At 43.6% G+C, this 25,972-nt stretch overlaps 1 protein-coding gene across 1 annotated transcript in view; it reads left to right on the top strand.

The window, feature by feature from the left end:
- The first annotated feature begins 575 nt into the window (after window positions 1-575).
- Window positions 576-25,972, top strand: part of LOC115400038 (alpha-2-macroglobulin-P-like) — a 42,580-nt gene continuing 17,183 nt past the window's right edge. Inside the window, exons 1-22 of the mRNA XM_030107690.1 lie at window positions 576-661; window positions 975-1,155; window positions 1,451-1,607; window positions 3,780-3,832; window positions 6,425-6,445; window positions 9,465-9,630; window positions 9,705-9,789; window positions 9,888-9,940; window positions 10,942-11,070; window positions 11,241-11,293; window positions 12,144-12,336; window positions 13,659-13,774; window positions 14,375-14,593; window positions 15,893-16,060; window positions 17,053-17,108; window positions 18,316-18,430; window positions 18,578-18,641; window positions 21,998-22,143; window positions 22,361-22,510; window positions 25,365-25,436; window positions 25,581-25,686; window positions 25,771-25,876. Of these exons, the coding sequence (XP_029963550.1) occupies window positions 576-661; window positions 975-1,155; window positions 1,451-1,607; window positions 3,780-3,832; window positions 6,425-6,445; window positions 9,465-9,630; window positions 9,705-9,789; window positions 9,888-9,940; window positions 10,942-11,070; window positions 11,241-11,293; window positions 12,144-12,336; window positions 13,659-13,774; window positions 14,375-14,593; window positions 15,893-16,060; window positions 17,053-17,108; window positions 18,316-18,430; window positions 18,578-18,641; window positions 21,998-22,143; window positions 22,361-22,510; window positions 25,365-25,436; window positions 25,581-25,686; window positions 25,771-25,876 (2,495 nt within the window). The remainder of the gene's footprint in view (window positions 662-974; window positions 1,156-1,450; window positions 1,608-3,779; window positions 3,833-6,424; window positions 6,446-9,464; window positions 9,631-9,704; window positions 9,790-9,887; window positions 9,941-10,941; window positions 11,071-11,240; window positions 11,294-12,143; window positions 12,337-13,658; window positions 13,775-14,374; window positions 14,594-15,892; window positions 16,061-17,052; window positions 17,109-18,315; window positions 18,431-18,577; window positions 18,642-21,997; window positions 22,144-22,360; window positions 22,511-25,364; window positions 25,437-25,580; window positions 25,687-25,770; window positions 25,877-25,972) is intronic.

Here is a 25,972-nt window from a genome sequence, read left to right as displayed (position 1 = left end):
CGTCAGAGGTGTGTGTCATGTTCCCCTGTGTGTTGAGATGATCCGTTGATCTGTCTTTGTGTTGGTTTGCTCTTATGTCTTACTTCCTGTCTCCTCATGTCAACATGTGTGTTTCTTGTCATGTCAGTACCTTTGGTGGTTTGCTCCTTTGTATTTGTTCTCTCCTCAGTTCATTTTCTCAACTTAGTTTTTTTCCCCTAGCCATATTAAAACCTCTCAATATATCATTATGTTGGATATACCTGGACCTGGCTCCACTACTGGAAGACTTTGGTTTTTCCTTTAACGATGGCAGCATCAGGCACTCCTCTTTCCTTAACTCACACTTGACATGTACCAGGCAGGTCTAATAACTAAATGCTTTTTGGGAAAAAATAAAACAAATGTGATTCGGGAATATCAACTGACAATAAGCCATTTTGCTTGTGTTGTGACCACTTAACAACTCTTTGATTGGAGTGAATCAGCACACTTTATCAAAGTTAGTCAGGATTTGGAGGCAAATCTGACCGCTGGGGGAAGGTGGAGTTTAGTTACTGTGGAGAGTTTGACTCTGGCTGTCCTCTCAGTCAGTCATGGGTCTTCCAGGGATTCACACAGGGGCATGGACACTGCTTATCTGCCTGAGCTGGGGGCATGTGAGGCAGGCGCTAGCAGGACCGTAAGTTTACCCACACTGTCCGAAAAACTAACAGCAGCACGTAGCTCAAGTGGAATTACACTATTGACCTGAATGTTACAGGATAAGAATGTTGAAGCATGAAAAAAAATGACAGATGTGAAGTGTAATGAATTAAACTGTACATGTGTTCAATACTGAAATGCCGAAAGTGAGTCTGATTTTGCAATTGTGCTGCAATAACAGCCCTGCAAACAGAGACTGGCCAAACATGGGGCTCATCACTCATAGTCCGGAATCCGAAGGGAGCTTTCAAACAAGTCTGCTCTAAGAATGCGTTCTTGTGTGTGTTCAGGCAGTACATGGTGGTCTGCCCTGCGGTTCTTCAGGCCGGAGTTGAGACCAAATTGTGTGCGAGTCTCCTGCAGCCCAATGAGAGTCTGGTCATGACTGTTACTTTGATGTCTGAAGATTCACAGACCGTCCTTCTGGAAACGACTACCGATGAAGATTTTCACACCTGCATTCAGTTTCAGGTTCAAAAACATTTACTCATTCACTCAACTAACATACAACCACCTCAATGTGGACTGAAAAGACTGTAGCTCCCATTGAGGGAGATTTTATTAGCCAATTTCACATTATTTGATTGTATTTTCTTATTTTTAAATCATCTGTATCACCTTATCATTATTATTTTCAGTTTTTTTTTCTCCTTTTAGCATATGCCTTTTATTGAAAAACAAAAGAGAAGAAACTGACTTCCAGAAAAGCCACATTATTGAATTAAAGTGCCCTTCAGAGGAGTCTGGATGTGTCTGTCCTTCACAGGCTCCTTCCGTCAAAAACAAGGAGGTGCAGAGTTTAGCGGTGGCGGTGAAAGGGGACACATTTTATTCGACAGCAGACAGGAGAGTGCTTTTCCAACCCTATGTACCGATGACGTTTGTGCAGACCGATAAGCCAATCTACCTCCCTGGACAAACAGGTAACCTCACAAATACCTTGAGCTTGTGACACATGAATAACTTTATTCACTGTTTGTTTCGTGGTTTACAACAGTTTGTTGATACTTACTTGAAAGGTGAGCTTTTCTAAATGCTGACTTCATATCTGTATCACTGAGACTTTCAACGTTTTAAGAGAAGACGCATCGTATTGGCATTTTCTTTCATAAAAAACTCACTTCAAGATTAATGAAATGAAAGCTGTAAACAGACACCAAAAATGCAATGAAAGCTTCCATTTTCACAACATGTCGATGGGGCCTTAAACTCAGAGAAACTGTTTCAAATGATAATGATGCTAGTAAGAGCAAAGTCTGGTTTACTAGTGAAAAAAATCATTTTGTTTCGTGAGCATTGGCTTTATTGCCAACACAAAACACATAAATAAGTATGTTATACTACAACTGAATGAAAGCAAATAAATTCTGTTAATGATTGAATTATATATCTTCTTTTCTTATGTTTTGCACATATAGTTTTCAGGCGAAAATGAAAATGTAGCTTGAAACTTTTACCCAAAACTTTGTTAGATATTCATTCAATGGACTAGTTTAATTGTCAAAAAATAGACTAAGGTTTGGTCTCTGGGTTGCACTATAAATTGAAATGTATAATAATGTATTCCCAGAGAACATCCAGTCAGTTGAGACTCAGTCCAGTTTGACAACAATTTAAGTAATTCAAACCGTTTCCTCTCAAAATGAAAATCAAGCTGTGTTGTAATTTAATGGCTACATCCTGTGAAGCATGAGTCAGCATTTATGTCATTTCCCTTCAAGTAGCTACATCCTGTGAAGGATGTAGCTACTTGAAGGGAAATGACATAACTGACTCATGCTACAAGACAGTTTCTTCTGTTTCCATGACAACAGCAGGTCCAACAGGCATATCCTTATGGGAGCACAAAAATAAATAATATCCTTCCCAACGTTCCCAGCATACTTTATGTTCTTAGCACAACCTCAACGAGAGGGACACAGCTTAACTTAATCAGATTACACCTAAATGAATGTGACATTAGTGGGTCAGACTCAAGCATCTTGGATTTCTTAAGTGGAATTGTTTGTTTCAAATCCTTCTGTTGCTAGGCGACTGGTTCGTCGGGTCTGACCGGAAATGTTGCATAAACCATCTCCAATTCATTACTGTTGCTCTTTAGTTAACTCAGTCTTTATAGGACTTGTCCAGAGATGGAAACAGTGTCTTTTGAAGGATGCAGGCCCTGAACTGAGGAAAATCTATGGATTTGTCTCAGTCTGACTCAAACCCAAAACTAACACAAACTGGACCTTAAAAAAATCCAATACCTGGCACATACAGGGTGCATTAATCTTAAAGACTGCAGTCAATTGATTGACACGTACAACAGTCACTCTAAAATTTCCTTTAACACTTAATGCTGGTCGGGATCATTACATGTGTTAACTGATTGGAGCTGTCGCTCAAAGTTGCTGATGGATTTTGGCATGTTAATAACATGACATGCAGGAAAAGTGGAGAAATATATCGTAAGTAACAAGGTAGCGTATCAAACCCTATTTGCTCCAATCCCCACTTTACAGTAAACAGCTGTTACTTGCTGTGAGTGTATCCCAGCCCAGACTGTCGCCTTCGGAGTCTCCTCTTCTCCCACAGGCCTCAGATTTCCTCCACACTCACAGCAGATTCATGGAAAGTTGCACACATTACTTTTCATAATGTAATCTAGCTGACAGACCGCTCCCTGCGGTCAAGACTTTGATGGCCAGGCAGCGACAGGAAATGTAATTTTGCTTTTGCGGGCTAAAAATAGAGCGGCACAAAAAAGACCTGGACATGTTTTGTGCTTTTGAAGAGCGTCTGGCTTTGATTGCTGAAGCAGAACGAGTCCTAGAGAAACAAATGAAGCTTTTGTTGCAACTTGTGTGGATTTTTCACAATGCAATAGAGAAGCTTAGTTTATTAAAACGTCATTTAAAATAGATTGTTTTTAAATCACATGTTAAACCCATACATCTCCATCTAGTGGCTTCACTGGAGAATGTATTTACGATGAAAAGGCTGGAGCTTACCCAGTCCTATTTAATATGAAACAATCATGCTAAGTGAAGGTGAAACATTTTGTATATTAATGTCTGTAGAAGCTTCCTATGACCTCTTTGCATTTCTTTCAGTGCATTTCAGAGTGGTCTCACTGGACACTAAGCTGAGACCTGCTCTTCAAAATGTAAGTGTTTGGCTTCTTCATTAAATCAGGGTCAATCTGACCTGAAAGTGAGTGTCTGTATACAACCCCAGCGCAAAATTTTAAAAAAGATGACGAAAACATGTGGAATACTAGTGAACTCGTTTTTTTTCTTTTGTTCACAATAGAAAATTAACAATATAACATCAGTCAAGCGCAACATCAGCTTGTTTGTAGTTTGAAATCCAGCTCACCTCAAATGATCTGGCTGAAAAGCCTGTGTTCAAGCTCAAAGGTCAGTTTGGACAACTTCTGCCTGCCTGTGATGAGGTGAAGGTCTTTATATTTGGGCAAATGCTACCAAAACAAGAAACATTTGACCTGAAGTATGCTTTCTGTTTTTGCAATATGAAGGGAAAGCAAAACAGAAATATTACCCATTTGCATGAAAACAAAATATAAAGTTTCTTCCCATTAAAGCATTATTTTTGTTGTCTACTATGCAAGACACTCAAAATTAAGATAAATGTTGTAAAGTAAAAAACAGTTTGTCATTCTACCTCCAGTACAACCTCTTTCCTAAAATTAAAAAGTAACTAATAACTTAAAGGTGCAATAAGTAATATTACTATACATAATGTATTCTCCCCCTCCTCCCCTTCGCAGAGCAATGCACAGTTAATTTGGGAGAGTTTAGTTCAGGGGCACTGGGTCGCGCGGTGCACACACTGACAGTGCAGACATAAAATATGGAATACTGCACTGCTTGTCAGGCAACCTTTGGAACTCACATCTGATTGGCTCTGGAAAGTAGTGACAGTGAGTTCCGCCCACCAGAGCTGTCTCAGCTATGCCTCTCAGTTTGAAAGAAAAAAAATTTGATGTAGAAAGTATGAAGACCACAGATTCTGTAAAAGGGAATGTTTCTTTATTGACAAGCAACAAATGGGAATGTTTTAATTATTTTATAGTGCATTTATTACTTACAAAACCCATAACTTCTCATGCGGTTATTTCTCTCCAGAGCGCAACAGCTTTCAAAAAACCAATTGATCGATCGATCAAATTTTATAGAGCCCTTTACAACAACAACAAAAAAAAGATTCCCAAAGTGCTTCACAAAAGAGCCATATCACAGAACAGGAAGACAGTATATAAAACACAGGTTTTTGGCTATGGGAAGTGTTTTCATGCTGCAGGTCATTAAAGCCTTCTACAAGGAAAAAAAAAGATAGTAGGGATACGGCTAAAAGACCCCAACAGAAGAAGGAAAAGATTGACTTTCAGGAACTACTTTTTAAATAAATACTTGCCCTCCAGGCTAAGGAAATTAGATCCTGATAGTGGCGACGAGAGTCTGAGCAACCCTTGAGACACAGTGTGCTGGAAAGGAGGACATACAGCCTTTACATGGGAGCTGCGTTCCTCATGATTCAGTTGAATGCATGGAATCTGAACAATCGGATGTCCACAGCTTCCTGCTCAACAACGTGACAAATAGTGGCATACAGAATTAATGCTGAGACTTAAAGGTATAATGGATAATGTTTTAGCCAATGAATTGCATGATGCAAATCTCAACTATTGGTCCTCCAACATGTCAATCACGCTGGAGAAATGCTTGCGTAGCACCGTCAAGTTGCACTCGTTCCCGTGATCTGCGCATGCACATTCAGAGTGTTTATGTAGCCCGGTTTCAGCCAGTACGTACCGATGGCGAGTCTGACATAATGAAACCGTAACTGTTTGGGAAAATAAGCTTTATGAGCGAGGCCGATTGCAGAAACTGTAAACAGAGCCTTGCACGCCCGCAGAAGATGAGCTCACACTCGCACGCTTCTGACATTGATAGGCGTTTCCTCGGCAGGAGCAGTAGAGCTGGTAGGATGGTCTGGAGCATGCGCGTTTTTCAAAAAGTCAGTAAGAGAAGACGGTTCTTCTTCTTCTTCTTCGGCGAATGACACAATTTCAACAGGCGCATTACCGCCTCCTATCGCTATAGAGAGGGATCAGAGAACAATCTAAATTCTATTTATTAACCCCGTTAATACAAGGTATGAGATCAATGCATTCCGACTGTTTACAACACTATTTATGGAGAACTGATGAATTCCTTCTCTACTTAATTCGACAGCGGAGCAGGAAAAAGCCTAAGCTTAAGAGCACCTTCTCAGATGAACTGCAAAAAAAAAATTCCAACATACCGAGATGAAAAATAGAATGTATAAGAAAAGCAGGATGAAGAAAACAATTAAAGATTAAAAGTATATATCCTTTTTGTTTGTTGAGTTAGTATTTTGGTGAGACTCTTCCATTCTTCTATCTTATTACAGTTATTAAGAAATATTATTTTGTTACAAGTTTTTACATTTCATTTTATTTTGTGAAAGAAGTTAATTTTGCATCATTGAAGCATAATAAAGCATGTTCATAAACCTCCGAGAAGCCTATCTGAATTTGTGTCTCGAGCCCCCCGCCCCCCCACAGGTCCTCTTTTTTGAAATTCAAAACATGGTCACCTTAATAAAGCGGTTTATTCTACACGCATTGAGTCTGAGTAAAAATAACATTGGCATGATTGTTTAATACATTGTCATGTTAAACCTTTTAACACATCTCTCTTTTTCCACACAGTATTCCGTCATTGAACTTAAGGTAAGAATTACATGTAAATAAGGAGAAGAAAACATTTCCTGTCTTTTACATGTAGTTTAATATGGCACATTATTACATTTATTTGAAACTGTGTCTGGTGAAATGTTTACAGTTATTCCATGTTGTAAACATCTTACCAAATGAAACATTTTTAAAGGGGCTGTATTGTGCTTTTGTAGCTAGTCCAAACCCTAGCTTTGGCATTAACATGGTAATAGCTTATTTTTGGCACTAAGGAAAAGTCATTTTGTGTGACATAAAAGACTTTCTGGGGCTAATTCAGCGTACTTCAACCAATTGGAGCTTCAAAACAAATATGTCATGCTTTAGCGTCTCTCAAGCTGCGTTCACACTGCCAAATGCTTTCCACGATTTTGGGTCAAAATACAATTGAAAACAAATGGGAATGCGTGTTCCAGCCGCGACAAGATGCGACGTGGCGCGTTGTCGCGAAGCATCAGACGCGTTGTCGCAGTGCGTCGGGGCGTTGATGCGTTGGCGATGCGATTTTGCGACGCGTCACAATTTTGCGTTTGACGCTAAAGTTGGGAAATCTGAACTTCGGCGTGGCGCGATTTTGCAGCAAACCAACCAGAGAGCGTGTCTATGGTTATGTAGGTCAGGGAGCGGGGACCAGTGAAAACAACACTCATCCTGATGCAGCTCCTGGAGCAAATGGTGAAACTCGACAAACTCTGACCGTCTGTGGATAATATCGTGCACCCAGGCTTGGCGTACTGTCCGCCGACGGCGTCGTTGTCTGGCTGTATTAAGCAAATAAAGGCAAAGGATTAGCCATGAAGCTAAGCTAACACATGAAATAGGGCCGGGAGCCCTGCCTTCCCACCAGACGCGACGCGTTTAACACGTGCGGTGTGGACGCAGCTTTTGGCCCCGCGTTGTTCAGCGTCGGACCTCAGAATTGACGCACGTTCAGGTACGCGCGTTGACGCGATTTTTGACGCGTTCGGTGTGAACGCAGCTTAAGGGTTAGCTTTAGCTCTTTAGCTTTAGCTTCACTACACGCAAAGACACGCCAAAACATCTTTTCCTGTTAGAAACTCACCAAGTGCAAACTCTTCAGAATCTTGCTCTTGCTTGATTGTTGCTTTCAGACGATGGTTAAAGTTTACCTCCATAATTGGAGATACAAAAAGCGGCAACGCTGATTGCCGAGGGCCTCACGGGCTTTCACGGGTACGGGAGGGGCTGCCTCTCTGAGCAGCACAAACACAAGGAAAGCTCAAACACACAGGCACGAAGGAAAACAACGCTTTGGGGGTGTTTTTGGTTAGTACATAACTATATAACAAGGTTAAAACATACAAAAAGTGAATTTTGCATGATGCAGCGCCTTTAAGAATATTTAAATTGTGTTTGTTGAAGCTGTGTTTACAGTTTTCTGTTTACAAGTCACCACTCGTTCACTACACATGTTAAACCATAAATATTCAGTTTGCTCAATGGCATGTCGTCATGAGTGTGCTCTCATGAGCCACATCATTAAGGACACCTTGCTAGAAGTAGGCTGTGCGACTTACGTTTGAATGCAGTGGTGGCTGGACAAGAGAGCAATTGTCATTGGGTGAAATGCAAAGCACCATTTTTGGAAAACTCGACATGTTTCAGCGCCAAGAGCAACCACACTGAGTGCAAAGTGTCTTAAATCCTTCTTCAGTTTGATTCTTTATTTGAAACTCATCTTTACCCTGTCTGCATGTGCGATTAGCTGCTTTGATAGTTGGGTCAACATGTAGTTGATGTAGTTGAATGTTCGTGATGAGAGTATGGTTACACATAGTCAGAAACAGCCACTTTAGGACTGATATAATGTGGTTTTGCCAAAAGTGATTGAAAATTTTCATGCAAATAGATGGTACTTTGAAGGTTGGTTTCTAGTAATAACACAGTGACTGTTATATGGAACCTAAGAGAATGCAAATGAAGGTTTTATTTGTATAAGATCAAGTTTACTTGAGGGCAATCTGTTGGAAATTCACTGCTTTCTTGTTCATTTGCTTATTACCACTGAGTGGCTGAATTGAGTGTTGAGCCCAGAAATATGGAAGTGAACATTTTAGAGAAAGCTATCAAACATTTTGAGGTATAGAGGTGAATCTGGAGATGATCTGTGACAAAGTCAAAATGTGTGATAAAACACAGAAAAAAAAATCACAAAAAAAGTCATGGAGAGCCAGGTGAGGAAATGACTCATCATAAATGTGGCTGCTTATCTGCTGAAGGCTGAGTTCATTTGCATTTCTATTTCAAGCAGAGCAAAACAAACATGATGAGAAGGTGTAAATCAAATCATTAAGCATTATTCATTTAAATAAACTCCTCCCAGTATTTTATCGCAGTCTGAGGCACACAAATACCATTTGACAGTCATGACGCAAACGTGTGCTGTTTTGAATCTCGCGTGTTGTTCAGGATGTCAGTCAGACTCTCGACAGTGTGCTCGTCAGGTCTGTTATATTTCATCCCTACTGACCACCAGAAGGCAGTGTTGCAAGCACAGAATGTTCCCTTTGCACTTTTACAGTTAAAGCGTGAATACCAACAATGCCACCTGTGACCCCTGTGTGACTCTAGAAAGATAATAAGGTCTCGTGTCACTGCAAGTTCTGCTCCTCTTTTCTTCTCACATGCTGTTGGCAAACAGCTGAGTACAGCTTTGAAGATTATGGGCTGAGCCTATATGGTATCATACTCCGTCGCTGTTAGCCTTGCAACCGTGTTGGTTGGAGCAGCAATGTTCACCCTCCAAAGGCGCATGGCGTCTCTTGTGAGACGGCAGGAGGAAGAGGGATACAATCATGGATACAATCCGCCATTCTTATCAGGTTGCAAACTGCTCTCTACTATCGGGTGTGTGTCACCACTGCAACAGAGCATTATCTACATCTTGTGCCATCCTGGCGGGAGTACCCCTGCCTCCTGGACAACGCTTGGCACTTTTGCAAACTTTAAAGTCTCCTAAGGCTTCCACAAGTCTTTCAGGTGTTTGTTCTAACAGGACTCGAAGAATAACCGGATTGGACAGTGGCTGAACCAAACATCTGTCAGGAAAATACTGCAGCTGTCTTACTCCTTGAACTCAGAGGCCGGCGAAGGAACTTACTCTATTAATGTGAAGACTGACACACAGGAAATAAAACACGACTTTAAGGTGGAGGCCTACGGTATGTCAGACTCCTTTAGCTCACAATTTATTTATGTTGACCAAAGAAAACTAACGATCCCTTTCTCCTCACAGTTCTGCCTAGATTTGAAGTACAACTCAGTACGTTGGATGAAATAAGCACTTTACAGAATGATTTAAAAGTTGACGTGTGTGCAAGGTAAGATGTGGATTAAATATCTTTCAAAGTGAGAAATACTAAAATCTTTTTTTTCCTCCTAACTTATACAAACATATATGCTTTTGCTGCCGTCTCAGGTATACGTTTGGTCAGCCTGTGTCCGGCAGTGCTGAGCTTAAGATTTGCAATGGTGCACGACATTTTCCCATTTCCCGTAGTCATCATTCGTTCATGTTTCAAGATGGTTGCGAGAGAGAAACAAGGAAGGTACAACTTCTCTGTCTTCACACGATTGGTCACATGTACATAGACGTGGATGAAGAAATAAGGTTTGGTTGGTCATTGTTGCTCACCAGTCGCTACACAACAAACTTCAGAATGACTGATGCTACATCAGGAAGCTTCTACTACTGTTTCAATCTAAATATTTGAATGAAAAATGCTTCCTTTATACAGAAATGAGTGACTTTGATGAGTGCGAAAGCCACAAAAATTTACTGATCCTTACATGATGATAGAGCACTTCTACCACAAGGACAAATCAGTATGATGGACAGATTGTATTACAATTCAAATAGAAATACTGGAATTGCAGAGAATGTCTCCATGAAATGTGGTTCAATTGTGGGTACAGTGATTTTTTAAGCCCATTTTAGTCCAGGTGCGACATACAGGTCAGTTTCATCTTGAGAGGGTCGGACCTGCAAAACAGTGCCACGATAACTTTTCAATTCAAACTTAAAAGTTTTTTTTTTGGTCTGATGCAGAGTATGCGTGTCTGTATTTTGGCATAACTACACAGTCACTACAGAAAATGACTATAATCTCAACATAAAGCTAATTTCAATTATAACATCTGGGGCAAAATACAGAGAATTAGTAGTTACTAAACGTAACTCCAGTTCTACGAATGTATCCGTGCCCACCTACGGGCTTCGCTACACATACACTCGTAGAACTGGAGTTATGTTTAGTAACTACTAATTCTACTTCATGATATGCTAAGCCCACCTACGGGCTTCGCTATTGGTACTCACCAAGGCGGGGGCTGTAGGGATGAATGTACTCCCAGTTGGCATGCTGACAGGATTGATGCGGAAAGACGGAAGTAAACAAATCGTACGTCAGGAACGGCTGAAATAACTTCCAAGAAAATGGGGCAGGCAGTCTAACGAGGTGCTGCCTCGATAGGCTGCAGCAAGCGGCAGAACTCCTGTTCCCGCGAAACACCGACACAGTCACAACATCCGCCAGCCAAGGAAGAGCCAAAACGGCAGGTGGAGAAAGCCCTGGTCCGCGACCCCAAACGGGACGCGGCAGGTGGGCCACAAGGACCAACACGGTCAAGCGACAGAACCCCTGTTCTCGCTGAGAACCGATACGGCCGCAGTGTCTGTGCACATATCCATCAGATATGAGAGCACAAAGGTGGACACGGGCGCCCAGGAGACAGTCTGGCAGATGTCACCCACCGTGACACCTCTGCACAGGGCCGCAGAAGCTGCCATACTCCGTGTGGAATGAGCCCGAATCACTGCCGGAGGTGGGAGATTCTGTGCCTCAGACGCTGCTGCAATAGCGCCCCCTGCCCAGTTGGCGAGACACTGGGAGGATAGCGGGGCTCCACGCCCCCTGGTTCCGTAACGCACAAACAGCTGGTCCGTAGTGCAAAAGCCAGCTGTGTGCTCAACATAGCAACACAGAGTCCTGACCGGGCACAGCAACCGCAGCCGTGGGTCATCCCCAGATGAGCCAGGCAGGGAGCCGAGCGGCCTGACCGGAATCATTCGCGACTGGAAGTCCGAAGTGATCACCTTGGGATGAAAGGCCGGACTTGGCCAGAGGTGCACGAGTCCCCTGTCCTGACTGAACACCATACAGGAGGGGTGAATCGACAAGGCGCAGAGATCCCCAACTCTCTTGGCAGATGCAAGCGCCAACAAAATGGTGGCCTTAAAGGAGAGAAAGTGGTCCTCCGCCTGCTCCAAAGGCTCAAAAGGGGGTCCCTTAAGACCCTCCGACACCGTGTGGGGGTCTCACGGGGAGACCACATGCTTGGGGGGTGGCTGTAGTCGACACGCCCCCCCACAGAAACCGCTTCACCAGCGGGTGACTGCGTGCAGAGAAGCGGCCGAAGCCGCCATGACCCGACGTAATGGCTGATGCAAACACCGCTAGAGTGAATGCAGCACGACTGCTGTCCAGCAGGGCCTGGAGAAACTCCAAAACTCCACCGATAGCGCAGGAGACCGGCAAACCCCTCTCTGAGCACCACGTCGTGAAGTGCTGCCACCGAGACCTGTAGGCCTTGACAGTAGAGGGGGCCCTGGCACTCTGGATGGTGGAAACCACTGGTGGAGGGAGATCTAGTTCCACTAGTCTCACCCTTTCAGCCTCCAAACCAGGAGCCTCCCGCCCAGAAGAAGGCGGGATCGAAGGGAGGCCCGTGCAGCAGCGTATCGGGCCCGTCGGGGATTGGCCACGGGTCTCCGACTGCCAACTGGACCAGGTCCGGAATCACCAGGCGCTCGGGGAGTCCGGAGCCTCCACAATCATGTGGAGATTCTGCGTCCTCACCAGAGTTGGGTATGTAACGACAAGTAACGAACGTTACAAGTAGTTAAATTACTTTTGATGGGAATGAGTAGTTTAACGGCACTACTCCTTCTAGATTGGTAGTTAAACTAGCGTTACAAATGAAACACTACGATCGTTACTTTTACAATGACTGCAAATAGAGCAACCAAAATATTATTATTTAAGCAGAGTTTTTTTTATTACCACCAGTAGATGGAACGGTGGCCATACGAGCAACTACTCGCTTTCTCTTCCGGGTCAGGGCTGATGGAACCGTCAAAGTAAAATTGGTTGCCTTATATAAATTTGTGCCCCACTGACAACACTGCACTCCCTCCTACTGTAAATGCCCCTTTTAAATGAATACTCTGAAGATTAGGGACCCACGCCCTTTCCCTATCATTGACAAAGTTAGACAAGCTCATAAATACCTTATTTGTATCTCTGATCCAGGCTGGTTCCCAGCTGTTAGCATCGTAGTAGCTTAGCTCGAAGCTTAGCTGGAAGTCAATCAGAGCTGGACTACGAAAGTGGGCAAAATACTCCTTCCAGTGGTCCAGGGGACGGCGTATTAGCATGTGAAGTAAATCCAAATGGTTATAAAACATTTTAAAAGACGCGTTTTCTTTTCAATCAGTTAAAATAACGTTTTGATACACACAGAAGGATATAACAGAGCACAGCTCTGCGGCGCACTATGCAGTAACGAGTAGTGTAACTTCGTTACTATTTCCATGGAGTAATCAAGTAGTGTAAGGCACTACTTTTTTCAAAAGTAACGAGTAACGGGTAACTCTTTACTTTTTTGAGTAATGGACCCCAACTCTGGTCCTCACCCTGCGCAGCAACGGGGTCAAGAGGTGGGCTGGAGGGAACGCGTACAGGAGGCCCGGAGGCCAGATCCTGTGTGCAAAGTCGTCTACCCCGAGAGGGAGTACGTCTGATGACCTGAGCGAGAACCAGAGTGGGCTTCCCCAGGACATTCTGTCCGCGCCGACGTTGAGGACCCCGGGCACGTGTCGCGCTCTGAGAGAGGCGAGGTGCCAGTCCACCCACAGCAGGATCTCCGCCACTTTGCGATGAAGAGGGGAAGACCGAGTCCCCCTCTGCCTGTTCAGGTACGCAACCACCGTGGTGTTGTCCGACCTGACGAGGGGATGGCTGTCCTTTAGCCTGGCTTTGAAATGGAGCAGAACCTTCTGCACCGCCGTCATTTCCTGCACGTTGATGTGAATAGGCATGGAACCCCAGGCCCCGCCCACCGCGAGATGGCCCAGGGTTCCTCCCCATCCTATGCATCCGTGAACACCTTGACGTGATGCGACACACAGCTCAAGAGGACTCCCTGCATAAGGAGAGCAGGATCCATCCAGAAGAGGAGATCCTGACGTGCCTGGGGCAGGATCGAGATCAGTCTGTGTCCGTCCCACTTCCCCAAGCAGCGGAGGTGTGAGAACCACCGCTGGGGTGGCCCCCGGCGAAAGGGCTGTGGAGGAGGCGTCCCATGAAAGAGCGCGGGGGGCCACTTTGGGGCTGTGGATCATCGCTTTGTTGGGAACAAACCCGGCGGAGGCGGCATGAGCCCGAGGCTTCTCGGGCCACTGACCTTGGTGCTGAAGCTGGGGCCGGGGCGCTCGCCAGCAGGGACCCGGGCCAGTGTAGCTCCACTGCTCTGACGCTTCGCTGTGCTAACACAGGCAGAAGCTAGCGGAAAATGCAGCTTGGAGCGTTTACAGGGTACCGGCAGGGCCTCCGCTTTACTCCGCTTACACATTATTCACTGCAGGCGAGCCAGCATCCCAAGCTCACTAATGCGCCTCGTTTCCACGGCCGCAACTTGGCGAGATCGTGGAGGGAGAGCCAGCGATGGCGCAATGTGTCCAAGTGGCTCCGCTCACCATTCTCCGCTTTATCACATAGCGGGAGACAGGAGGGAAAAGTCCCTGCCGAGCTTGACATGCTTCAGTCATGAGCACGGGAAGAGCGGAGGATTGCTGCTCTTTAAGAGATGTAACAGGCCTGACGGCCTTTATTTACGTGTTAACAGCAGATGCAGGACGAGCGGACGGGGCGCTCCGCGACTCGGGATCGTGGGACCATTTCGGCTGGTCGGCGTCCCGGGAGGGTCGGCGCCCCGGGAGGGTCGGCGGGTAGACATTCTGGTCTGGGCGGATGCTGGGGAACTCCAGGGGGCTGGTCTGCACTGCTCCACTGGACGCCGTCGCTGTGGGTGGGGCTCACGGCGGGGCTCACGGCGGGGCTGCAGGTGTGGCATGAGCTGCTGAGAGCTTCGCACCGTTGCCTCCAGGCGCTTGATGATGGGCTGAATGTCAGGTCCGAAGAGAGAAGAGGTGGACAGGGGGAGTCCCAGGACTCTGCCCTGGTCCCTCTCTGAGAGTGATGAGAGGCCAAGCCACAGGTGCCTCATGGCAAGCTGTGCATTGGCCTTGACTTGGCCTCCATTGATGGCGGTGGCACGGCACATCCACATCAGGACCTTGGCCGTGTTCTGGATCTCCTTGATGTCTTCGGGAGATAACTGGATCTTCTCGTGGCAGATCTTGTCAATGGAGCCCAGTAGAAAGGTCATGTTGTTAGCGAGGGCAAATGATTGATTGCTGCTAGCATGCCCGATGCCCGATGGCGACTCGTCGTGGGCCGGCTTGTCCATCTTGATTCTTGCGTCTTGATCGTGAAGGTCTTGAATGGCTTCTTGTGAGTCTCAAGGGCTGAGGAAGAAGAAGGGGGATTTGCCGCCGGACTGTTGGTAATATACCCTCGGGGAGGGGTGTGGTGCTGTGCCAACACACGACTAGGATTGGTGCGCAGGTTTCAGTTTTGTCTCAGTGGATTGGCTGGCGCCAAGAGAAGTACCAATAGTGAAGTCCGTAGGTGGGCTTAGCATATCACGAAGTAGAATTGTAAACTGTTATTTTTGCTTTGAAAAAGACCTTGGTTTGGACATGTGTTTAAATCAATTGGAAATACTTGTCTTGAAAAAAATAGTTCAATAAATATTTAAACTTTATTTAAATGAATACAACTCAAGATAGTGTTATCACAGTGGTAATTATCAGTTTCCAGGTGAACAATGGACTTCTTTATTTTTCATGGCCTCACAACCACAGCTTTGTCTCACACTTCATTTCTCCTTTTCAGATGAAACCCAATGGCTGTGCCACCTTTAATGTCGACGTGTCTAATTTCACAAAACAAGAAACCACGATGCACTTCATTTATCCACAGTCATCAGGCTCACGTCGACTGGACTTCAAAGCTACGGTGACAGAGACTGGGACCGGTAAACCTTCAATAATCACTGAGAAAACATTTTCAAAAATGACTTTAGCAAAGTTTAATACACATTGTTTTCCCTCAGGTATTTCACATACACAATTGGCGAGTACAAAACTTTCTTTAGTTGCATTTAAGATGTTCTTCATCGACACGCCCAGTACTTACGTCCATGGATCAATAGTGGAGGGAAAAGTGAGCATAACGAGTGAGATTCTCCGCACAGAAATACAGAAGCTTTGGTCTTGACTCGACTCTGTGCTTCCAACAGGTTAAAGCAGTTCACTACAATAACTCGGCGGCCGCAGGCATAGAGGTGAAACTGCTGGAGGCTAAAACGTGGGCAAGAAAGTTGTTACAGACCCTGAAAACTGACGAAGAGGGAATAGCAGCTTTCTCACTGAACACTTCTGACTTCCAAACAGAAATCAAGCTCTGGGTAAGCCCTCACATTTTACTTTATGTATGATGTGTTAAAAACATTGACAATGGAAGCTTGTTTTTTGCTTTTACAAGAAAAAAAAAAACTCTAGTGATAAAAATGAATAAAGACCGAGAAAGAGAAAGAGAGAGAGAAACAATCATGGGAGAAACCACTAGACTCTATTACCCCTCTCACACTGATGAACTTGCTGCGCCAAGGCCTGTGGATCACCGCAGCATCCGACTGCTGTGCGTCATGGTGCTGGGTTTTACGAAAAGTGATTTCTCTCTGGAAAAAAAAAAAAAGAAAAAGAACTTGTATTTATGCACTGATATCGCATCACTAGTGGATGCTGGCAGAGAGTTCTATAGTGTGGTCTTGTACACGTATATGGCATGCGTAAACTCACGGATAAATGCCGTAGTTGGCAGAGGGATGTCATACATTACGCAGAGACAGCGTTCTGATTTCGTATGATTCGGTTTGATCTCGTTCACATCTCCCCTTGTCGTGGACTGTGGGTTGATCTAATAAAAAAAAGGGTGTTCAGATTGAATTCTCTATGGATTGCCCACATATCTGTATGCATGCGTTAAAACGGTGCAAAAAGCAGATGAATTATCATTGTGATTTTAAGAAGGATGATACCAGGACTGTACAATGAATATTAACCTGGAACAAGTTATTTCACACCATCAAAGAACCTTACTGTTGTCACATATCTTCTGACTGACAATGAGGATGAATAAATGGGTATAGCAAGGAAGAAAGTTTGTAAAGTGGAGATGACACTAGGGGGAGAAGTTGTTTAGTAATTTAACTCTTGCTTGCATGCCATTGTGAATCTTTTGTAATGCTTATAATGGTTCCTCACTTATGGTTTTGTTGAGTAACTTAGTTTATCTCGCAGGTGAGATCTTGGCTTCATGATGTGTTTTTAAAGCGGCAACATTCCTAAAAGATATGAGATCAGTCCAAGGCTGATCCGGGCTTCTCTGGCGCCCTAGACAAACCTGAGCAGTGCGGTGCGACGGAGCGGCGCCGAGCGGGGCGGCGCAGAGCGGTGCTCACACGGAACATGGGGGTGCCCCTTGGAACAAACGCATCATCAGTAGGGTAAAGCTAACCTGTCTCACGACGGTCAAATCCCAGCACACGTTCCCTATTAGTGACCATGCAGAGATGCCTCACATTTCGGACTCCTGCCGCATGTAGAGGATAGTTCTTAGACTGCCCACATACAATCCAGCATCACTCACTCCGCCACACTCCGCAATGAATTAAAGGTGCTGTAGGCAGGATTCTGCATCTCCGCCATCTTGCTTAGGGTTACCTAAGCAAGATGGCGATTTGACCCATCTAAGATGGCAATTTGAAACCCAGCACAGCCAATCCTGTCCTGTTTTCTCTGCCATCATGCCCTTACACAAGTTTAGCCCCTCCCACAAGAACGTGCGACGAACGGCCCTCGACCAATCACGGTTAGAGCCTCATGGGCTCTTCTGATTGGTCAAAGATACCTGGAGCTATCGAGATTCCTTTTCAGCTCAGAACAGAGACAGATGGAAACGCTGCGCCCTCGCGGTAGTGCAATTATGCTGCACTCCTAAAGGATTATCAATGGATACTCTAACATTTAATCCAAAGAAAACACAGAAAAATTAGCATTGACTAGCAAAATCCTGCCTACAGCACCTTTAAGGAAAAAACGTGAAAAATCGTTTCGTACAGTCACGGACAGGTTCACACTGTGGCATATTAATTTCACATCATCTTGCAGCACATTTCAAAAAGCCACAATTTTCCTTCTCCGTTGTTGGGAATGCGGGTTCAGCTGTGGGTAAAAGTGTGCACCTTGACGGAGCGAGTTCATCAATATGAAAGGGATGTAAGCATCTGATCAGTCTGAATGTAGAAAAGTTTTAATGCATATTGTTTTTGTTCAGGTGCTTAGTAAATTTCCTTAGTAAATCCAAGCCACACTCTGGATCCTCTGCTCAATTAACGTGTGAGCAGACATATTTGACCAGATTAAAAATGCACTGAAGGTTTTCTGAAAACACTTGAATCTCTTTATTTTCAATATAGCTCGTCACGTTGTTGCTCAGAAATGCTTGTCTGCCTATAACCAATGCTACGCCAAGAAAGAAGAAAACCAACAGTCTTGAATTCTTCTCTACAATCCAGATTGAGCCCAAAGAACTTTCTGCTAGACGGAGAACTGAGGCATCACTTCACGTTTTGCATCCAACAAGTTCCCGTCGATACAGTTCTTTCACCATTACTACGAGGAATAAGCTACTTCGCTGTGATGCAGAGGAGACCATTTCCATCCAGTACAGCATCATTGGAGAGGAAGTAGTAACTGTAGATGTGATACATCTGGTGAGTGGTGGTGAAAAGTTAGAGAAAAGTTATCCAGAAAAAAGCTTTAGTGTCAGAATTTCCCTGGGATGTAATATTTACAATTTCATAGGTTGTGTGTTTACTTGACATTGCTTCCACTCTGAACTATTTGGTGTGTGTCCTCAGGTTTTGTCAAGAGGAGCCATTATCATGCATGGATTCAACAAAATTGATTTGAAAAACCAACCAGGTAGTTTTATACTCTTTCAATAATCCCTGATCACGGTGCACTGGCATGTTGGGGATGGAGGCATATTTAGTCTGGGGCTGATAATTTAGAAGTGAGTGGAGAGGGTAGGTGTGAGAAGCCATGACAAATTTACATCTGTGCAGACGCAGTCAGTTATTTGTGTAATTCTGATTTGTATACGGTGTGGGGAAATGTGAGGTTGTCACTGGAGAACCGATAGTGCATGCCATCTGAACCGGACAGTTTGTCCCAGGGTGAAAACATTTTGTTGTTGATCAGCTGAAAACTGCATTTTTTGGGTTTTATTTTTCCAAATGTTGCCACATGTGAGGGTTTGAGCTTGTGATGCCTTGAGGACCTGAGGCATTGACACTATGGCTTCACTGAAATGAAAGCATGTCAAGTGAAAATGCATCGTTTTTGTTTTCGTTTCAAAAAAGTTTTGCATTTATATGGCAACTTTTTGACAACAATGTTTGTTTGCACCGGAATGGCAGGAAGGCTGAAAGTAATGTGTTTATGTAGACTCACTAGTAATGAAACCACACACAATGAGAGTGAAACAGTATAAACATTTACAGTGATGAGTACACAGGCATCCCAATGGACAGACGACAACGTAGCATTTTCTTAAAGTTCCAAGGTCTGAACCACTTTCAGGAAGTTGTGTTTTCAGACTCTGAGCATCTTTGTTGTCTAAACGGACCCCAAAACCATTTTCACTTGAAGATGTCATGTGAACAGGTCCGATGTTTTGTTTTGTTGATAATTCCTTCCTGAGTTGTTTTCAGTTATGGTCATTGCTTGAGTTTAATTATTCATGTTCACAAAAAGTATTTAGTCAGTCCACCAATTATGCAAGGTTTCCCACTTAAAAAGATGAGAGAGGCCTGCAATTGTCATCATAGGTATACCTCAACTATGAGAGACAGAATGAGAAAAAAAAAATCCATAAAATCACATTGTCTGATTTTTAAAAAGTTATTTGCAAATTATGGTGGAAAATAGTTTTTGGTCAATAACTAAAGTCCATCTCAATATCTTGTTATATACCCTGTGTTGGCAATGACAGAGGTCAAACATTTTCTGTAGGTCTTCACAAGGTTTTCACACACCGTTGCTGGGATTTTTGGGGGGGGATACAGCGACGGCCGTAACACAGGGGGACACGTCTGGCACTGCAGGATTTGAGTCCCTGGTAGCGTAGTCTGTTACTGATAGTAGCCTTCGTTACTTTTGTCCCAGCTCTCTGCAGGTCATTCACTGGGCCCCCCCGTGTGGTTCTGGGATTTTTGCTCACCGTTCTTCTGATCATTTTGACCCCATGGGGTGAGATCTTGCGTGAAGCCCCAGATCGAGGGAGATTATCAGTGGTCTTGTATGTTTTCCATTTTCTAATAATCGCCCCCACAGTTGATTTCTCCAGACCAAGCTGCTTACCTTTTGCAGATTCAGTCTTCCCAGCCTGGTGCAGGTCTACAATTTTGTTTCTGGTGTCCTTTGGCAGCTCTTTGGTCTTGGCAGTAGTGGAGTTTGGAGTGTGACTGTTTGAGGCTGTGGACAGGTGTCTTTTATACTGATAATGAGTTCAAACGGTGCCATTAATACAGGTAACGAGTGGAGGACAGAGGAGCCTCTTAAAGAAGAAGCTCCAGCTATGTGAGAGCCAGAACTCTTGCTTGTTTGTAGGTGACCAAATACTTATTTTCCACCATAATTTGCAAATAAATTATTTAAAAATCAGACAAAGTGATTTTCTGGATTTTTTTTTCTCATTGTCAAGAGAAAGTATGATGACAATTATAGGCCTCTCTCATCGTTTTAAGTGGGAAAACCTGCACAGTTGGTGGCTGACTAAATACTTTTTCGCCCCACTGTATGTTACACTTTACATGGCTTTGTTTCTCCAGGTTTCATATCGTGGCTGATATGTTCCTTATTCACGTCTTCAACATAGACGGCGTCAGGGTGGGGTTTGGTTGGGCTTAAGCCCCTCCAAGAATTGTATTAGCCCTACCATAAGCCAACCAAGAAAAAATAAAAGTTTTAAATCCAACAGCGCCACTGCGGCGCATTCAGACAGGCATCTGCGATGACAGATGAACTCTCACTCATCGGGAACGTGGGATAAATGGGGTCCTTCTACGTAGTACGTCACTCATGTGAGTGTGCTTTAGCTAACCTGGTTGTTATTTGTATTGGCGGCTCATAGTCACTCGTGATTAAGTTAAAGGCAGTAAGCTGATCAAAACATGGACAGATTTGTTTTTAAACGTCGCCCGACGGTCCGTCTTGTTGATGAACAGTTTGTCCTGCTTCTCACGGTTTTCGAGGAGCTTTTCCGGGTCACAAAATTCATGTCTGACCAGCTCCAATATCCCGCTCTTGAGCTTTCATCCACAATAGACTTATCAGAGTCAGTCACAGCAACATTATCGGACAAACGTGCAGAATAGTCGTGGATTGAGATTCGGGACAGAGCAGCAGACCTGTGCACCAGTCACAAAAACCGGAGTATTGCACTTCTGTGAAAATAAGCCTGGTGAGTTTAATATTGTGTATTATTTTCCTGACTGCTGCGTGTGGTTTGCCTCCTCGATGCGTTCTTGCTGCCTGCATTAATTTGTTGGAGCTGTGTTTAGGTTCTTGGCTGTTCTGTGGAGTACAGTATATGGTTTTATAGGTCAACTAGAAAATGTGTGGTGTTGAATCGGGTGATGTATGTGTGTTAAAGTTGACCTAATCAACCCTCTGATTGATATTGCATGATCTCATCACCTCTTATCCATGCTGTGTTCTCACTCCAAACCACCTGTTGTACTATTAACGCAAAGCGTCTCACTGTACCTATTTCTAGCTATGGTGTGAGGGTGTTGTTTTATCAAATAATCATTTACATATAAGTTCTGGCATTTTTGGAGCCCTGCCACAATATGGGTCAGCCCCACCTTAGTTGAACCAAAAAAAAAAAAAAAATACTCTGGCGCCGCCTCTGGTCTTCAAGTTGCATGTCTGTGGTTTGTTTGCTTGTGCACATCCTCTCCTCTCATGTTATAAGACATTAATTACCCCTTTAATGATTCTTCCCTTCCTCCTGATGTGTGCTCAGAAGAATCCAATCTTTACGTGTGTCTTCATTGGTCTATCTACTTTGTTCCTGTACATTTGAGCCTAGTAGTTCCTGTGTTTTCCTGCCTTGCTGCTTTGCTCAGTGTCACCGTCTCTGGCCTCTTTTCTTTCTGTAATCAACAACGTTCTTTGATAAAGGTCAATCCATGTTCCTTGACAGATGCACACTTCTTTATGTATACTTTGATGCATGGTAATTTTTTGGGTTTACTGTTGTTTTGTTGCAGTGGATGTGGGTGAGGTGTCCTTTCAGTTCAAAGTTTCTCCAGATATGTCACCGGGGATTCAGGTTGTCGCTTATGCCAGTCTCCCCAGTGAGAAAGTAGTGACCCAGAATGCTGAGTTTTCTACTGAAACGTGCTTCAATCACAAGGTCAGTGTGAAAATGAAAATACATGTATATCAGGTCAGTAGCTTACTGTTTATCTAATGTAACAAGGTTTTGAGTGTTCAAATAAAAGCCTCGTCTATTGAAAATTCCTCTCAGGTATCTTTGTGAAAATAATAAGAGCTCAGTCAAAACGTAGTGTACACAAATATGTAATGTGGTCAAATGATCTAAGATTTGGATTAATGTGTGTGTGTGTCAGGTATCTTTGGAGTTTTCATCTATGTCAGCCGTCCCAGGAGAGGACACCACCATGCAGATGATAGCTCAGCCAGACTCTCTTTGTGGTGTGAATATTGTCGACCAAAGTGTCCTCATAAAGGAGCCAGGAAAGATTCTGGATGCAGACAAGGTAAGAGCTACAATCCTTCGAACAGGTCAGTAATAAACGGTTCTGTTTGGACCCTTCTTCTCCAGCCCTTCGAAAGCTGCCAGATGGTAGACTCTCTTAGAAGAAGCCAGAGACTGAACCAGTGCGTGACACTGAGGCTTCTTGCAACACAGTGAAAAGACAACAATACTACAAAGACACAACATAAAATATAGCCATAAGTTAATTACTTTAAAAAGACAACAAAAGAGGTTTACATAATCTTCTGACTGGCCCCTACGCTTCTGTCAACAAAGACCCCACAGTCATTGGTGTTTCTAATTCATCTCGGATTCACAAAAAAAAAAAAAAAATTCAATTATAACGTCATTAGGGGATACTTGACGTTCATAAACTGGTTTAAAATATAATCATCTCCTGAAGCTGCAACAGAGTTCTGTCTTTGGCCCTTTACTGTTCTACTCTTTCCCCCTTAGCAATATCTTCCAGAAATATAATCTGTTTCATTCCTTCTTCACACATTTTCTATATCCCTCAGGATGTCAGAATTTCACACACTGGAAAAGTCACTGTTGTGAACTGGTTTATCCCGTCTGATCATTTTAGCTCATTATCATCTGTCCAAATATTGTTTTAATTTAATTTCATGTATGTATGTATGTATGTATGTATGTACAGTATGTTGTGTTACATCCTGGCCCCAAAGCTGCAGCAAAGCACAGAGACAGCCATGGGGTGATATTGAGTAACAAGGGTGATTTCTAGGAGTAGGGCTGGGCGATATGGCAAAAAAAATGTTCACGATTTTTTTCTTCGTATCATTCGATCTCGATTAAAATCACGATAAATTATATTGTTTTTAAACCAGTTTTAAAGCATCTGCACTGAAAACTAGAACTATAGAATAGTTTAACATTTTATTAAGAAACCAAGTAAATAGCAATGCAAATTAAATAATATAAGCATAGAAAAATATAACAACAATCTCACTGAACAGTGCAGTAAATGGAAAAAAAATCTAGCACCAAGATAATAAAATCTTGCGATGCACTGTTTTACAGTAAAAGAGAAGAACTGAACGATTGTTAGTTAAAGTGTGACAGTTTACAACCCTGAGGATTTTTGTTGCTATAAAAGATTAAAAAACTAAAGAAACCGCCTGGGGATAATGAAGGTGCTTTAGAACGAACATTATTTTCAAGTTATGATGCTAAATATGCTGCTGCCATCATTAATACTTGCACCAAATGTACAAAATTTAAAGAATCTAGATTGGACAGATTAGACTTAAAATGTAACAGTACAAAACTACAATAATACAAAAAAAAAATAGACAAAATTAATCGTTTTTCTCCTCTTAGAATGTTGCTCGTATGGTGCAGTGGCCTGAAAAGACGACACTGGAGTCAATATTCGACGTGCACTCAATATTCATGTTAAGATAAATATTCTGGTTTCTGAAACATTTGGAGTAACCCCAGGGAGATCCTCATTCAACCCACGGCCACAGGCGACGCCATGACTGCATTTGCACTTCCTGCCACTAGGTGTGCTGTTTGCATGTTCAACCTTGTTTTACACAGACACCACAGAGGAAGACCGGCGCTGCAGCGCTGCAGGCTCTCTCTGCATGTTGTTAGAAGAAGAGTTTTAGCGGCAAGAAGTGGTGATATGTTCAATGATGCGATGCACCGTCATTTTCAGTAAAAGAGAAGAACTGAACGATTGTTAGTTAAACTGTATCACCAGTAGTTCCTGGACTCAAAAGAACAGATTCCTTGCGGATCGGTGTGCTGGCAGCGGTGTGCTAGCAGCAGTGCGGCGTGGAGCAGCCTTTCCTGTCAACAGCAGCCTCATCTTCAGAGGATAACGCTGAGGCATGGCTGACTTCATCTGCTTCGCTGCCCTCGGCTCCACGTTCATCTCTGTTTACTTCTCAGACAACTTACAGGCGGGAGTTGAGCAGGAAAAAGTCGACTGTGATTGGCTGTGTCACGCACATTTCTACCATGTCTGATCGAGTAAATGTGCTCTCAGCTGATCACCGTGATCGACTGGAACTTAATCACGATCACCAATCACGATCATATAATCGCCCAGACCTATCTAGGAGTATGCACCACATACCACAACAGAAAACCAGTATCAGATGGTTGGAACGACCAGCCACACTACAGCTCCTCCAGAGAGTCTCCCCCTACACTGGAAGAAAGAGTGATCAAATGCAGCTGGGCCACTGACTGCAGGTGAAGTTCAACTAGGTGTTGACCCTCAACTCCTGATTGAGCACCTAGTGTCGAAGTGGAGGGTCATCACACACACCCCCTTAAAGATTCCCCACTTAGAATTAAAAAAAACAAAACAAAACACGCACACATCAGCCACAATCTCGTCACTATGACCAGTGAAAGTCTATGACACACACTATTTGGCACACTGATCTCACAGCTACCTCCAACCCCCTGCCCAACTTGCACCCGGCATCACTCAGCAAGGGGAGAAAGGTGTCAGTAGTTAGTGAAACAAGCCTTTAAATGGGCAATTCAATTCAATTCAATTCAATTCAATTCAATTCAATTCATTTCATTTCAATTCAATTCAGCTTTATTTATGAAATGCCAATTACAACATGGTCGTTTCTAGACACTTTTACAGAGAAAACTCAACAGATCCACATGAGCAAGCATAAGCGACTGTGGAAAGGAAAAACTCCCTTTTAACAGAAAGAAACCTTTGCAGAACCAGGCTCAGAAGCGGCGGCTTTCTCAGTACCCTGATTCTGTTTTGGCGGATGGTCTCAACACTGCTCATGGTTATCTGGTGCAGGACAAATTGTTTTCAGCTGCAGCGACTACAACTTTATTCTATGCCACAGGTCTTTAATTTACTACCTGCCATATCTACAAATGTGCCAACAGAGGTACAAGATTATAGAAGTTGCTTCCAAGTAAGTCACATTTCTCTTTTAATCTTTTTTTTTTTTTTTTGTCCATTATTATTTACACACATTCTGTAAGACTCCAGCATTTTGCATCCATGGTGTTGATGTAAACTCAGGTTGTCCAGCTTCAAAGTTTCCTGGCTTTTCTAGGGTTTAGGTTTGAAGATGGTGACAAATTTGCAGTCATCATACTCGGAAGCATACAAACGCAGAAGCGGCGTGAAATACAGGAAATACAGCCGACAACACCATTCCCGTAAGATTATATTTGCATGGCTATGGTTAAGAATGTGTGAGTGAAGTATTATAGCGTCACATAAAGTTTGTGTGGGAATTTCAGGGAGATATAGCAACAACTTCAGGATGTCAAAGGAGGAACTACCACCAGTTGAAACCATCCGCTCTTTTTTTCCTGAAACCTGGATCTGGGACTTGGTGGAGATTGGGTGAGTCTTATTAGAATGCCACTGAGCGCAATGTCTTTTGTTGTCTCATACACTCACTTACAAAGCTGTCATCTAGTACCAGAGAGCAGATTTTTA

This window comes from Salarias fasciatus, chromosome 14, assembly GCF_902148845.1.
Source record: "Salarias fasciatus chromosome 14, fSalaFa1.1, whole genome shotgun sequence".
Lineage (NCBI taxonomy): Eukaryota > Metazoa > Chordata > Actinopteri > Blenniiformes > Blenniidae > Salarias > Salarias fasciatus.
Note: the sequence above shows the minus strand (reverse complement) of the source record. Positions and strands in the feature narration are given on the sequence as shown.